The sequence below is a fragment of the Vigna radiata genome, chromosome 3, assembly GCF_000741045.1.
Source record: "Vigna radiata var. radiata cultivar VC1973A chromosome 3, Vradiata_ver6, whole genome shotgun sequence".
Taxonomy (NCBI): domain Eukaryota; kingdom Viridiplantae; phylum Streptophyta; class Magnoliopsida; order Fabales; family Fabaceae; genus Vigna; species Vigna radiata.
In genome coordinates this window covers 12,677,459-12,690,777 of record NC_028353.1, presented here as the reverse complement: position 1 = coordinate 12,690,777, position 13,319 = coordinate 12,677,459, and the positions used below count along the sequence as shown (strand labels likewise).

General features: G+C 34.2%; 1 protein-coding gene across 6 annotated transcripts; it reads left to right on the top strand.

The window, feature by feature from the left end:
* The first annotated feature begins 369 nt into the window (after positions 1-369).
* LOC106757888 (acyl-protein thioesterase 1) lies at positions 370-8,429 on the top strand. Of its 6 annotated transcripts, none has more exons than XM_014640739.2 (11): positions 370-492; positions 1,739-1,813; positions 1,999-2,113; positions 3,756-3,792; positions 3,922-3,991; positions 4,200-4,304; positions 5,340-5,490; positions 5,602-5,684; positions 7,789-7,882; positions 7,982-8,099; positions 8,213-8,429. In XM_014640739.2, the coding sequence occupies exons 2-10, from the start codon at positions 1,780-1,782 to the stop codon at positions 8,067-8,069; spliced, it is 777 nt and encodes a 258-aa protein (XP_014496225.1). In that variant the 5' UTR covers positions 370-492; positions 1,739-1,779; the 3' UTR covers positions 8,070-8,099; positions 8,213-8,429. The 6 variants fall into 6 exon arrangements, with proteins under 6 accessions (XP_014496225.1, XP_014496224.1, XP_014496220.1 ...); XM_014640738.2 differs by having other exon boundaries at positions 8,197-8,429; XM_014640734.2 differs by adding an exon at positions 1,065-1,136 and having other exon boundaries at positions 418-492; positions 7,982-8,429.
* The last annotated feature ends 4,890 nt before the right edge of the window (positions 8,430-13,319 follow it).

Below are 13,319 nucleotides of genomic sequence, written 5' to 3'. Positions count from 1 at the left end.
ATTGAAATAATATTTTTTATGGTACTGACAAAAGAAATCACATAAATAATTTATTTTGTTTTAAATATTTTTGTGGCATATCTTGCTGTCAAAGCAAAAAGGGTAGATCTGGACCACACGGGATTTCCGATCTCCTACCAATTGAACCGTGCAGCGTCTTCTGACACACTCCACTATAGTTGTTGCCTATCCGAGTCAACAATACGTGGCACTCACATATCCATCATTGATTTACATCCAACGGTCACTGTGCACTGATGAGTCAACTTACGTGTATATTACAAAATTTAATTAAATTCATAATACATTAGAAAAGTTCACAGTAAGTGGTGTGTGTTTTATTTTTTATTTTTATTTTTTTATTGTTTATAATAATTTATCATTTATATGGAAGAAGAGGAAAATAAGAAAGTTAAAAACAAGGAGACAACCAAATCAACACAAAGCTGTCATTTTTTTGGTATCAGGTGTTACGCGACATCAACAACAGAGGTTGGTTTTTCTATAACTAGAGTTGTTCGTCTTAGCATTTTTTTTTTTTTTATGTTTTTGCAATACAATCACTTCTCAACAGAGGTTTGTGCATTTTCTTTTTTTCTTTTACTTTAAAATTAATTGTGTAGCTTGAGTTTCTTTTCTTTTTTCTTTTGTTTTGTTTTGTGTGTTCTGCTTCGGAATTGTGGCTGGTGATTTGTATGTAGTGGAATGCGGATTTATTGATTTTATTTCAAGCCATGATTCTCCTTGATATAATCTTTGATGAGATTTACTGGCAAATTTTATTTTGTTCTTTTTTGGGGTTTTGTATAGGTTCTCTGGGGTGTTTTGGATCCTTGTTTAAATTTGACCTAGTTCTAACATTGAGGTCAGAGCACAAATTAGTATATACTCGCATTAGTATGGTTTCTTTTGTATAATATTTTTTTTAAAATCTCTTGAACTTTTCGGACTTCTTTGAACACATTTTAAGCACCAGATTGGGAACCATTTGTTTTTTATCTTGTGTGTTTTTTGTATTGAATAATAGTGTTCTTTTGTTGTTTGTTTGGTTTAATGTTTTGCAGTCCTAGTGAACAGAGAAAGTCAACCCATCAAAAGCTCTGATTCCCTTCTCTACTTCAGTTTTCCCAGACATTGTAATACCTGTTTTTCTTGTGTTACTCAGAGTTTCATTTTACTGGTTTTGAAAATGAAGTCTTATCTGGTTCCTTCCTTTTCAATGATTTAAAACAGTACAAACCTCCTATAAGCAATAATGTTTGCTAACACATTATTGTCTTTTAAATTTGATGTTCTCATGTTCTTCTACTGTTGTAATTTCAACATTTGAGAAATTTGGATAATGTAAACCAGTTTAGTATTTGACTCAACTTGATAGCTTGCCATATTGGTGTATACCTCTTTGAAAGTGGATTTAGGTTTAATTCTACCAGATAAAATTGGCTTGCAATATGTACCCACTTATATACTATAATTTTACCACATTTTTAGTTGGCATGGGATTTCTAACAGTACCTTTGTGTGTATTTCTTAGGTTTGTGAAGACTTGAAATACAACTTCTGCTTCAAATTAAGATACTTAATTATTGAATTCTTAAATATTCTGATAGTTATATATCTTTTATGTTTATGTGATGCTGGATCTTCATTTGCTCTGGACTTGTTATCATTACTGCTCTTGTCCACTTAACTGAGATTTTTGTATTGATGTCAAATTTTCAATGTTTGTTTATTGCAGCCCTAGGACTGATCATTAGGTGTTTTTTTATAGAGGCTAAAATGAGCTTTGCTGCGCCATCACTTGGTTCTGTTGGTAAGTATCTTCTTTATAGTATGCCTGCTACTTCAGGGTGTAATTTATTGAATTCTATCGGGCATCTCGCAGTTCTGAAGATGGATTAATATGGGTTTAACTTTGGTGGATTTAGGGAGCACAATTGATATGCCATCTTGTTTTCTTTTGGTGATTACTCATTCTTTATTGTGGATCTATCTTAGGTGGTAGATCTGCTGGAAGAGCATTTGAGTTTGGAAGAACCTATGTTGTCAGGCCTAAAGGGAAACACCAAGCAACTATAGTTTGGTTGCATGGCCTCGGGGATAATGGCTCCAGGTGACATGACATTTCCCATTGCTCTATTCCAAATTTATACATGCACACACACATGAAAATTAATTTGTGGTTAGGAGATATATTTCTATGCTCTTTTAATTTTTCAGTCATTGTTTATTCCCCTTGAGCTATGTAAATTTCCTCCTCAGGATCATCATGATAGAAAACATTTTTAATGTTAAGTTGGTGAAGTAACCTATGGCGAATATTGTAGGGAAAAGCCTGAGTGTGTTGATCTTGGCCATTATAGGAAAAGTATGACAATAGTCAAGTCCATACCGATTGAGCTTTAAGACTATCAACTTTCCTAGTAGGACCAACTCTTATAGACCTATATGCAACCAACCGTCTTCTTTTCAGAGGAAAGAGAAACAAATTCCCATGTGCCATTGCTTGAAAGAGCATGCATTTCATCAATTATGACTTGTTGCTATCTAGGATGATTAAGTGTCTCATTAATAGTTTTAGGAATTGTGGTGGTAGACAGAAACACATTTTCCAAAAGAAGTATGACCGTAGAAGAACATGATGGAAATCGATGATGATAACTCCCAAAATTATAAGTAGGACATGGATTACGTCTAGACAAAATATCTTTCCTTAGAACTATAGGCCAATTTGAAGCGGAGTCATGTGAAAGAGTTGATGGAGAAGGATCCATGGCATAGGAAGTTGTTGGAGAAGGATCTAAATAATGAGACTTTAGGAAGGGTGGGTGGAGCTCTGTGTCCTGCGTTGGTATGTAAGGAGAGGTGGTGGAATAATGTTAGACTGGTTTTCATTTGGGTTGGAGTTAGAAGTTGGAATCATCAAAGGACCGAAAGTTGGAACAGAGAGAACCTGTTGAAGGTGGTGTCAACTTGAGTTTGGATGTGATATCAAATCAGCGAGTACATTACAGGGAAAACTTATATCCTATAACACTCAACTCTTAGGTTTAGGTATATACACCCAAAATGTAGCTTTACGATAGCTGACAAACACAATAACAGGCATACTTTTAGTACTCATGAATCTTGTCTGTTTAATTTGTTAACTGCTTTTACTGGTTCAGGGTTTTTGTTTTTTTTTTTTTTTTTCAATTTGTAACCCCTTTTATTTAATTCAATTTGTTGTATGTCATCTCACTGAGAACTGTTACTATTTATACTCAGGAGCTTCTGGTAAACACCATAGAGGTGGGAATTAAGGTTGGAATTTGAATTTTAACATTCAAATTTCCCTCTTCATCTCAGGACCAATACTAGATAAAACCGTCTAGATTACGACTTTGGTTTTCATTTCACTTATATTAGCATATGCATGTGAGGGTGACTTCTCCCATAAATAGAAATGTTTCTACTCGTGTAAAACAACCTTTTGATATATAAAATTGAGACCTTTCTTTGAAGTGTTATCTTGGTTCTTAGGAGTCAAATAGTGATTCAACACTCGGTGCTCGTATCTTTTGGTTCTCATTTTCTAAATTCTGGGCCCTATCATAGAATGGGGATTCATAAGAGTGGCACATGCTACTGAAAAAGGGAAAGAATAGGGTTAACTGTTATAATGTCGACTTACTTTGATGTTTTAGCATTGTTTTAATTTCAATAACGAGTTTTGACTTGGAGAACAAAACTCATTTTGTGCTTTCCGTATGCAGTTGGTCCCAGCTTCTAGAGACCCTTCCTATTACAAATGTAAGTACACAGAACTTTTAACTGTCAATAGGGGAACGCATTTTGCTTATGCCTTGTTTTATATTCTTGGGATATGTATGATCATCTTAATAGCAATTTAAAAGATCATTGTTTAAATGTATGATGCAGATTAAATGGATATGTCCAACTGCTCCTACTCGGCCAATATCTATTTTTGGTGGCTTTCCATCTACTGCATGTAAGTTTTATATTTTTTAGGTCCTTAGAAGGACAATCAACCTCTATAGTTAATGTATTATAAGCAGACTTATGTGCTGCAATATTGAAGTTGTCACATGGAGCATAGAAGTGCATTTGAGGGCAGAGAGCACTTTGGGTTTTAAATCTTGTAATAACCTTAAATTGGTCTTGATAAGTTTCTTATCTATAAATTTCGTATCTCTTAGGGTTTGATGTTGGAGAGATTTCAGAAGATGCTCCCGATGATCTTGAAGGATTGGATGCTTCAGCTGCGCATGTTGCAAATTTGTTGTCTACGGAGCCTGCAGAAACTGGGTTTCTCTGTCAACATTTTTATCTAATTTATGTTCCATGTAGCTTCCTTTAGTTTGAGTATGGTTATGCCATGTTCGCTGACATAAAGCTTATTTTCATGCTAGATTATTATAAAAGTTAGAACTTAACAATTGAACTTTTGCACATTTCTTTTTATGAATGTCTTTTTATTACTTAAGAAGAAAATAAATTGTCTTTGATTTGTCAAAGATATCTTGCATAAACTTGCATACCAAAAGGTAGAAAAGAATAAAGAAATAGACACAAGTATATTACAGTAAATAAAAGCTTAAGAACATTTTGCATACTTTAGTACAATAAGTTCATATTTGGTTAGCTTATTTGGTTAAATGATTGATTTTTTGCCTGCTTTCTATTGAACATTTGAAAACCATTTACTAAATGTAAGCTTGTGAACCTTATACCGACACCATATTGATATTGTAAAGTTGCATGCCTTTGAGATCTCATGTCAGTAAACATCAGTTTTTGAATGTGAAGGAAAAAAATATGCAAATTTGATCCGCATAACTTATTTTGAGATCTACCAGGTGTTCTACTTACCATTTAATTATGCATATACGTGGTTGTTAGCCACATATCCCAATTAGCTATCTATTTGGAAGAAATATGAATGGGTCAAAGAGCCAATATTGCCAGCCTCTGATATGAGTATAGTAAATTCCTCAGATTTGAGGTCAAGGATACCTCCAAAAAGAAAACAGAGAAGCTGATAATTCTCTTACCTTTTTTATTCATAACCATTCATGGTTTATCAGTGAGCATTGGTAAAATTTGCTTGTTATTATGTGATAATTTTGGTCTATATTGTTAAATTTCTAAAATGTTCCTGGAGTTGCCAACGTCAATGGTGTAAATCCTCAATTTCAGATGCTGTTAAATGAAGGGAATTTTGAATTAATTATGCATAACTTTTACTGTTTTTACGTTTCTTGGTTGTATAGTTCTTTTCAATCACAGGACACGAATTATTGAGTTATAATAATTTGTAGTCTGATATTGTATGACAGTTAAGCTTGGTGTGGGAGGGTTCAGCATGGGAGCTGCTACTGCCCTGTACTCCGCGTCCTGCTTTACTGCTGGGAAATATGGAAATGGGACTGCTTATCCTGCCAACCTAAGTGCAGCTGTTGGTTTAAGTGGCTGGCTTCCATGCTCAAAGTCTGGTCTTCAGACAATATTTTAACTTCTTATGTTACTTCGATTCAACCCCCCTTCCCTCTGCTTTCTATATTACTTAATGAAATTGCTATATTTCTATTCTTCGCATAGGACCTTGAGCAACAGGTTACAAGGGATAGATGAAGCTAGAAGGCGTGCTCAATCCTTTCCTGTTTTACTGTGTCATGGAAAAGGTAAATCTATCAAAAATAAAAAAAATATACTCTTTTTATGAAACAAGTGGTCTTATAAAGTAGATTTTAATTTTGACTAAACACTACAAAAGCAGATACATGATGAGGTTTGTACCTATATTATAATTTGGTTATATCTCTAGTCGAAAACTAGAATCTTCAACACACTTCCTTGCTGTGAGGATGAGACATTTTAAATGTGAGATTAAATATTTATAGGTGATTTAATAGCAATAGCAAGATAGACCCAACAACATGATAGATCCAACAACCGTGGTTCGAATCGACACCAATGTCATTGTAGAAAGTGGACTTTAACCATATCTTAGTTTCATAAAACTTATTTACAAGATGAAATTTGCACTTATATAGTCTATGTAGATCTCCATTAAGTGGAAAGATAAATTACAAGTGGAGGCTCGATTAAAAATCTAATATAATGGAAATTGTTAAACTATAAGAAAAAAGTGAAGCATTAAGTTTGAAATCGTGTATTTATGTGACAACAAGAATAATTTGAATGAAATCAATACAATAAATAAAGAAAAATTGATATTCTCTAATAATAAATATATGATACTAGATTAAACTTCCGTAATGATAATAACAATAACACACACATGATCTTGATGTTTCTAATTACAAAGATATGATCTTGATATCTATAATTATAAAGATGTGATCCTCATTCCTTGAATTGTAACACTCTTCCTCAAGCTAGAGTATATAAGTCTTATTTGCTCATCATTCTAGAGATGTGATTGATCTTTGGTCTTAGAGACTTAGAATATGTCTACCAACTGTTCACTAAAGTTGAGAAATTTAATGCTGCTATCCCCAAATTCCAACTTTTCTTTGGTTTTTCATAAAATTCATGATTTTAAGCAATGCATAATGCTGCTTGATTGTCACATATAATATGCATTTCAGAATTTTCTTCAAATTTAAGTTATTTGAGAATTTGTTTTAGCCATGTGAGCTTGCAGGTGTCTGAAGCCATTACCTTGAATTCAGATTTTGTATTTGATGACATTTTGTTTATTATTTTTCCAAGATATTAAATTACTCCCAACAAGAACACAATATCCTGAAGCGGAATGGCCAACACTGGGTGGGAATACCCAACCAGCATTAGAGTACACAACGATTTGAGTACTCCCCTTGCCTTCTTAAATAAGGTCTTTGCCAAGAGTATTCTTAACATATGCTAGAAGCCATATGATTGCATCCCAATCCTCTTGAGAAGAAAAGTTAAAAAAAATGATTAACTCAATGTCTGGACGAGTGATGTGAGATAATTTAGGTTACCGAATAACTGTCTGTATCTCCTTGGGTTTAAATAAACTAATTCGGTGAGGTACAAGTTTTATGTTTGGATCCATTGGTATGTCTACTGACTTAGCACATCAACATCCCTATTTCTTCTAAAATCTCCGGGTTTAAGTCACTGCTTTTGGCCAGCATGTTGGATGGTTCTGTAGATTGGTGTTGGGTGATCTTGGCCTTGTGGTGGTTGGAGTGAATAGAGGTCATTGGAACACAAAAGGGTGCAAAAAAGAAAACCCTCCTCCAGAAACTGTGGGTCCATTGTGCCAAGGGGCACTAGATATCGTGTTAAACTATGAAATAGCAAATCACCTGCATGTACACATAGCACCAGCGTTGTGATAAAAATGATGCAAGTTCTGTTAGGTTTTACTTAGATTTTCATAAAATAGAATTTGGTCTAAATAATTTTCATGACAAGCTGTTCTAATCACAAAGTAAGTTGGTCGAGAAGTGGGTCACCTAAGTAGGTGATTTGCTATTTTCTTTGATTTCAAAATTCATGCTTTTGCAAAATGCTGCAAAAACATTTCTTTATTTAATGTATATCCAGGCAGACACCCCTTATTATTTATATGTTCCGTTAATAATTACCATTGGTTAATGTTTAAGACTGTTACTCAAAGTTGAATAAAATTTCCTATGTATTTAGTACGGTAAAATCCATACAATCATTTTATAGTTCGAAATTAAGCTCGTTTTGGCCAACATAAATGCTATTGCTAGGTAATTAAACTTTGAATTGTGGAATGAATAACATTTGTATTTATATTCTCAGGTGATGATGTTGTTCCCTATAAGTTTGGTGAGAAGTCATCGGAGTGCTTAAATTCAACTGGATTTGGGGATGTAACTTTTAAAGCTTATAATGGGTAATAAATGAAAATCCCTGTGATAAATTTCGTCCTAATTTTTTTATAAGAATCTTCTTTATCCCATGCTAATTTCTTTTGGTTCTACATATTAAAAAGGCTCGGACACTACACAATTCCTGAAGAGATGGATGAGGTTTGTGCTTGGCTAACATCAAAATTGGGCCTTGAAGGGAAAACAGCGTAGGTAGCCAGCAGAGGAAGCAAAATGTGAAAAGTAATTCTTTTCCTTTTTGGTCAATTGTAATTTTGTTATTGCCTGATGACATGCATAATATATTCTCAATCCATTTTGTATAACACTTGGCCTGAAGGCATCTTTGGAACAAGGTACTGTCATTGAAACAAAAACTTGGTGGCAAGTATGGGGATGGAATGCTGCTAATATATTATGCTGAAGAGGAACTACAATGGCAGTAGGCTTTTCGTTTTGTTACATAATCTTCCTTGAATGAGCTTCCAAGTGGGACTTATTATTGGAGGTGTACTTGGTTTTGGTTTTGTATAAAATCAAACAAAATATGTGGATTAGATTTTGAAACTTTCATTCTTTTTAAAACTTTTTAGTTTGTCTTTTGACCAACTAATTTCATATCAGTTTTTAAACTGCTCTGTGAACAAAATTGGATTTCGCTGGCAGCTGACTTTACAATTTTTTTAGAATTCTAAAACTGATTTTAAAACCAGTTCTGTAAACTAAACCTTATGTTTCAAAAATAGTTTAAAGTCAGATTAAAATTAAGTTATAAATATGAAGGTGATATGTGTTCTGGAAAGTTTGTTTTGGAAATCTATTCCAGAAAATATATTCTATATTTTATGCGTTCTAAAACTTTTATTTCGAAAGTCGTTTAGATTTTGCAATGTAAACATGAAGACCCTTTTATCATCTGAAGAAGTTCCTTTTCGTTTTCTTGACTTAGTCTCTAGACAATTTGTTATTCACCATCCATCCTCACCAAACACATTTTGAGACTATTACAACTTTTCTTGGGTAACAGATGTCTTTCTACATAAATCCCACAAACACATAATGGTTTATAAAGTCTTGAAGAATATTTATATATAACTCAACACCACCCTTTTTGGATTGCTGCAGGTGATAAATTGAACTCAAGTTAAACATACACATTTGCAGCATAAATAATTCTATGATTAAGAGTGAAATGCCCTGTAGCACATTATGCAACAAATATTTACATCCTACCTTGCACATAGCATACAACAAAAGGGTCACTGAAGATTAATTGTAGTTTGTTCAGAAGTAAAAGCATGCTTTCGTGATGAAAACATGCGGAAAGTATTACACACGGTACAACATTTGATCATTGCCTCTTTTAGGAATCAATACTATTTTCAGATAAAACAAAGAAAAGAAAACCTAAACTTATCTAATTTCATCAATTGATACAACAAGAGATACAAAAGGATTAATCCAGTTACAAAAGTCAATTGTCCGCAAAAACTACCCCCCTTTCCCCCTAAACTTCCTATAAAAAGACGTCCTAACTTCTAGTAAACACTAAGCTGTAAAAACTACCTTACAACTGTATTCTTAGTTATTGTTCTAAAACCTCCTCCTATAATAAACCTGCAATTCTGTCCTATTGTCAACATGCTATATTTGCTTGTTGTCAATCAATTTGAATAGTAGACAAATCTTTCCATGTGGATTCCTGAGATGTTTTTCCTGTTTTTACCTTCCATTGCACTAACACCTATTGTACTGGTGCAACATCTTTAGTGATCGTGCGTCTCCCTTGAATATAAGCCCGGATGAACACTTTTGTAGTTCCTTACAATGCTAGAGGTAGAGAAACTTGCACTGAATATGGTCAGGTCCATAATAACGTGTTGAAAGTCTGGGATGAAACTTATTAAACATAGAACTCTGTCTCTGTGGTTGAACTTTTAGATACACCCAATCACCTAATTTGATCTCGGAAAGTTTGCAAAGAAGATTAGCATGAATTGTCATTTAAGCCAAGCCTCATCTCTGTTCATAAGGTCCTGTGCCATAGCTTCCACCTCAAAAGGAATGCAACTAGTGGGCACTTTGGAAACTGGTATTACACCTCAAAAGGAGGAGGATCCTTGGTTAAATCCTCCTTGAGTTTTGGCAAAACAGGATCAAGATTAACTTCCTCATCAATAGACGAAATATCCTGCCAAAACAGTTTAGATATAGGAGCAATAGTAACAACCTTTTGCAGTTGCCTTAAAGGCACTTAGACTGTCTTTAGCCTACTAATTTCATGTAAAGTGTTGATAATAACTTGTTAATCCCAAAAAGCATCTCAAGGCTCTACTCTACTAGTCTTGGGATTGAGCCATTATAATATAACTTCAATAGGAGGTTGTTAGAACAAAGTTCAACAAATCCTTTATATGATTTTCATTGTGATTAAACGCAAAGTATTAAAATATATAAGTATCACATAATGTCCAACACAGATGTTCAAATTTTCCTAACAGACGCAAGTTGTGTGACTAAATATATGCAAGCGCTCTTTGTTGTATGCTTCGGCAAATAGACCTAAGCATTTGCATATGCTCTTCGTCTAATAAGCTTTTACTTGGACAAACACAATCGAATATACTTCATCTAACAGACACAAATATTGAGAATTTCATGGTACACATCAAACTTATAAAATGCTTATTTTATACTTGCACGAAATGTTCATTTCTTCATTCTTTCAACAGGAGCTCGCAACATTTTGTTAACATCAAAATCCTTTGAAGAATGTGTTGAAAGTTGCTCCATACAATCAACTTTTCTAAGAAAGGTGAGATGTCAATCCTAGAGAGTCAGTCAGTTGTATCAAGCCTTGCACTTTGCTCAAAAGGTGGAGATAAGCTACTTGCCTAAGCCTGTGAAGCTTTTTTGTGTTTTAGAGGTGCTTCCAAAGAAGCCACATGTATTCAATGCTAAAGTCAAGAGCATTCAATGCGTCTCAAAGCTTCAGTAGTGGTCAGACGCGAGAAAAAAGCAGTAGCAAAACCCTCAAAACAGCTCCAAAACAGCTCCTAGTCTTGTATGTCCTGTAGATGGTTTCGCCACTATTAACCCAGAGAAAGATTTCCACTCCCATTGGACAAATGTTCACTAGGTTTGCTTTGTTGACTGTGTTCAAGATACAATTCCTTTTTTACCTTGATAATAGAAACTTGAATTGGATTCTTGAAATGAAGGACCACTGTTATGTTGTCCTTCATAGCCTCCTCCACATCATAGGCTATTTCCATAGCTCTAATTAAGTTCCTCGGTTGATGCGGTCGAACCTAATTTTGTATATTGTGTGGTAGACCTGTGAAGAAATACCCCATCAACCCATATTTCAATATTTGATTTGCTTGTGGCTCATTGGGATAGTAGAAAATAATATTGAAATTTATTATTTAGAATTGATTTAAATTACATTCTCGTATCCTCTATTTGTAACAATCTAATTCTCTTAAAAAGGGAAATAGAGAAACTAGGAATCAAAATAAAATAAAAGATTGTATATCTACTTTCTCTAATTAGGAAGATTCTAAATAAATCTTCTCTAATTACAACACTCCCCCTCAAGTTGGTAAATGAATCCCAACTTGTCTACAAGATCTTGAAATCTACCCAGAGGAAGCCCTTTTGTAAAAATATCTGCTATTTGAAGTTCTGTAGGAACATGAGTTGTAATCACAAAGCCTCTGTCAAGATTATCTTTGATGAAACGTCTGTCAATCTCAATGTGCTTGGTTCTATCATGCTATACTAGATTATGGGCTATGCTCATGGCAGACTTATTGTCACAGTGTAGTTGTATCGGGTTCTCCACTTTGACTTTAAGATCATCCAAAATGATTTTCATCCAGAGACCTTCACACATTCCTTGAGCAAGAGCTCGAAATTCAGCTTCTGCACTAGAACGAGAAACTCTATCTTGCTTTTTGCTTCTCCATGTTACTAGACTATCTCCAAGAAACACACAATACCCAGAAGTAGATTTTCTGTCAGTAATAGAACCTGCATAGTCAGCATCAGTATATATCTTCATAGTCAATGTGTCTTCCCTTTTGAATAATAGCCCCTTTCCTGGACTTGACTTCAAGTATTGAAGAATTTTGTCTGCTTGCATGTGTCTCTCTCTTGGATCATGCATAAATTGGCTCACAACACTAACTGCATAAGCAATGTCTGGTCTTGTGTGTGATAGATAAATTAATTTTCCTACCCGTCTCTGATATTGGGCCTTCTCTACAAAAGCACTTTCTTCATCCCATTTTGTGATTCTGTTCTATAGGAATTGTTGAAGTTCTACATCCCAACTTTCCTGTTTCTTTGAGGAGATCAAGTACATATTTCCTTTGGGAGATGAAAATTCCTTTCTTGGAGTAGGCAACCTCTATTCCAAGAAAATATTTGAGTTTTCCTAGGTCTTTCATTTCAAATTGAGTTGCCAATTTATCTTTTAATGCCAATTTTTCTGTTTCATAATCTCCTGCAATAATCATATCATCCACATAAACAAGTAATAGAGTGAGTTTACCTGTAGAAGAGTGCTTTATGAATAGAGTATGATCTCCTTGGCTTTGTCTGTATCCCAAGGAAACCATTGCTTTTGTAAATCTTCCAAACCATGCTCTAGGGGATTGCTTAAGACCATACAATGCTTTCTTCAGGAGGCATACCTTGTTTCTTTCATTTTTCACTTCAAAACCTGGGGGAATCTCCATGTACACTTCCTCATCTAGATTTCCATGAAGAAAGGCATTCTTCACATCCAATTGGTGTAAGTCCCATCCAAAATGGGCAGCCAAAGCGAGAATAACTCGAACTGTATTCATCTTTTCCACTGGGGCAAATGTCTCCTCATAGTCAATCCCATATGTTTGGGTATATCCTTTTGCCACCAATCTAGCTTTATATCTTTCTATTGTCCCATCTGCCTTATGTTTCACGGTGAATATCCATCTACACCCCACTGTCTTCTTGTCTCTTGGCTTATCAACAATTTCCCAAGTTGAATTTCTTTCTAATGCATTCATCTCTTCTCTCATGGCTTGATTCCAATGTTCAAGTTTCATGGCCTCTTGGATTGAGGTAGGAATTTCTGTGGCATCAATGGCAGCAATAAAACTTCTGTGCTTATCAGAGAGATTGTTAGTGCAAACATACTGAGAAATAGGATATTTAGCACATGATCTTCTTCCCTTTCTCAATGCAATGGGTAAATCCTCTGTAATACTTACCTCATTCTCATTGATATCTTCAGGGATCCTTACCTCGAAATTAGACAATTTTTCTTGCTCGAGAATTGAAGTTAAACATTTAATAAAATTAAAAACTAAATTAAAAACATTTTAAATCTGTGATACTTAAAACTTAATTAAATATTTTTAAAAATTCAAATTAAGTTCAATATAAAATTAAAAAAGATATGATATTATTCTA

What these genes read in the sequence shown, in the direction of transcription:
- LOC106757888 (XM_014640739.2), top strand. Translation starts at nt 1,780, where the DNA reads ATGAGCTTTGCTGCGCCATCACTTGGTTCTGTTG. An exon ending in AGACCCTTCCTATTACAAAT is followed by an intron (nt 3,793 to 3,921) that starts GTAAGTACACAG and finishes TGTATGATGCAG; the next exon opens with ATTAAATGGATATGTCCAAC. An exon ending in ACTTTTAAAGCTTATAATGG is followed by an intron (nt 7,883 to 7,981) that starts GTAATAAATGAA and finishes CATATTAAAAAG; the next exon opens with GCTCGGACACTACACAATTC.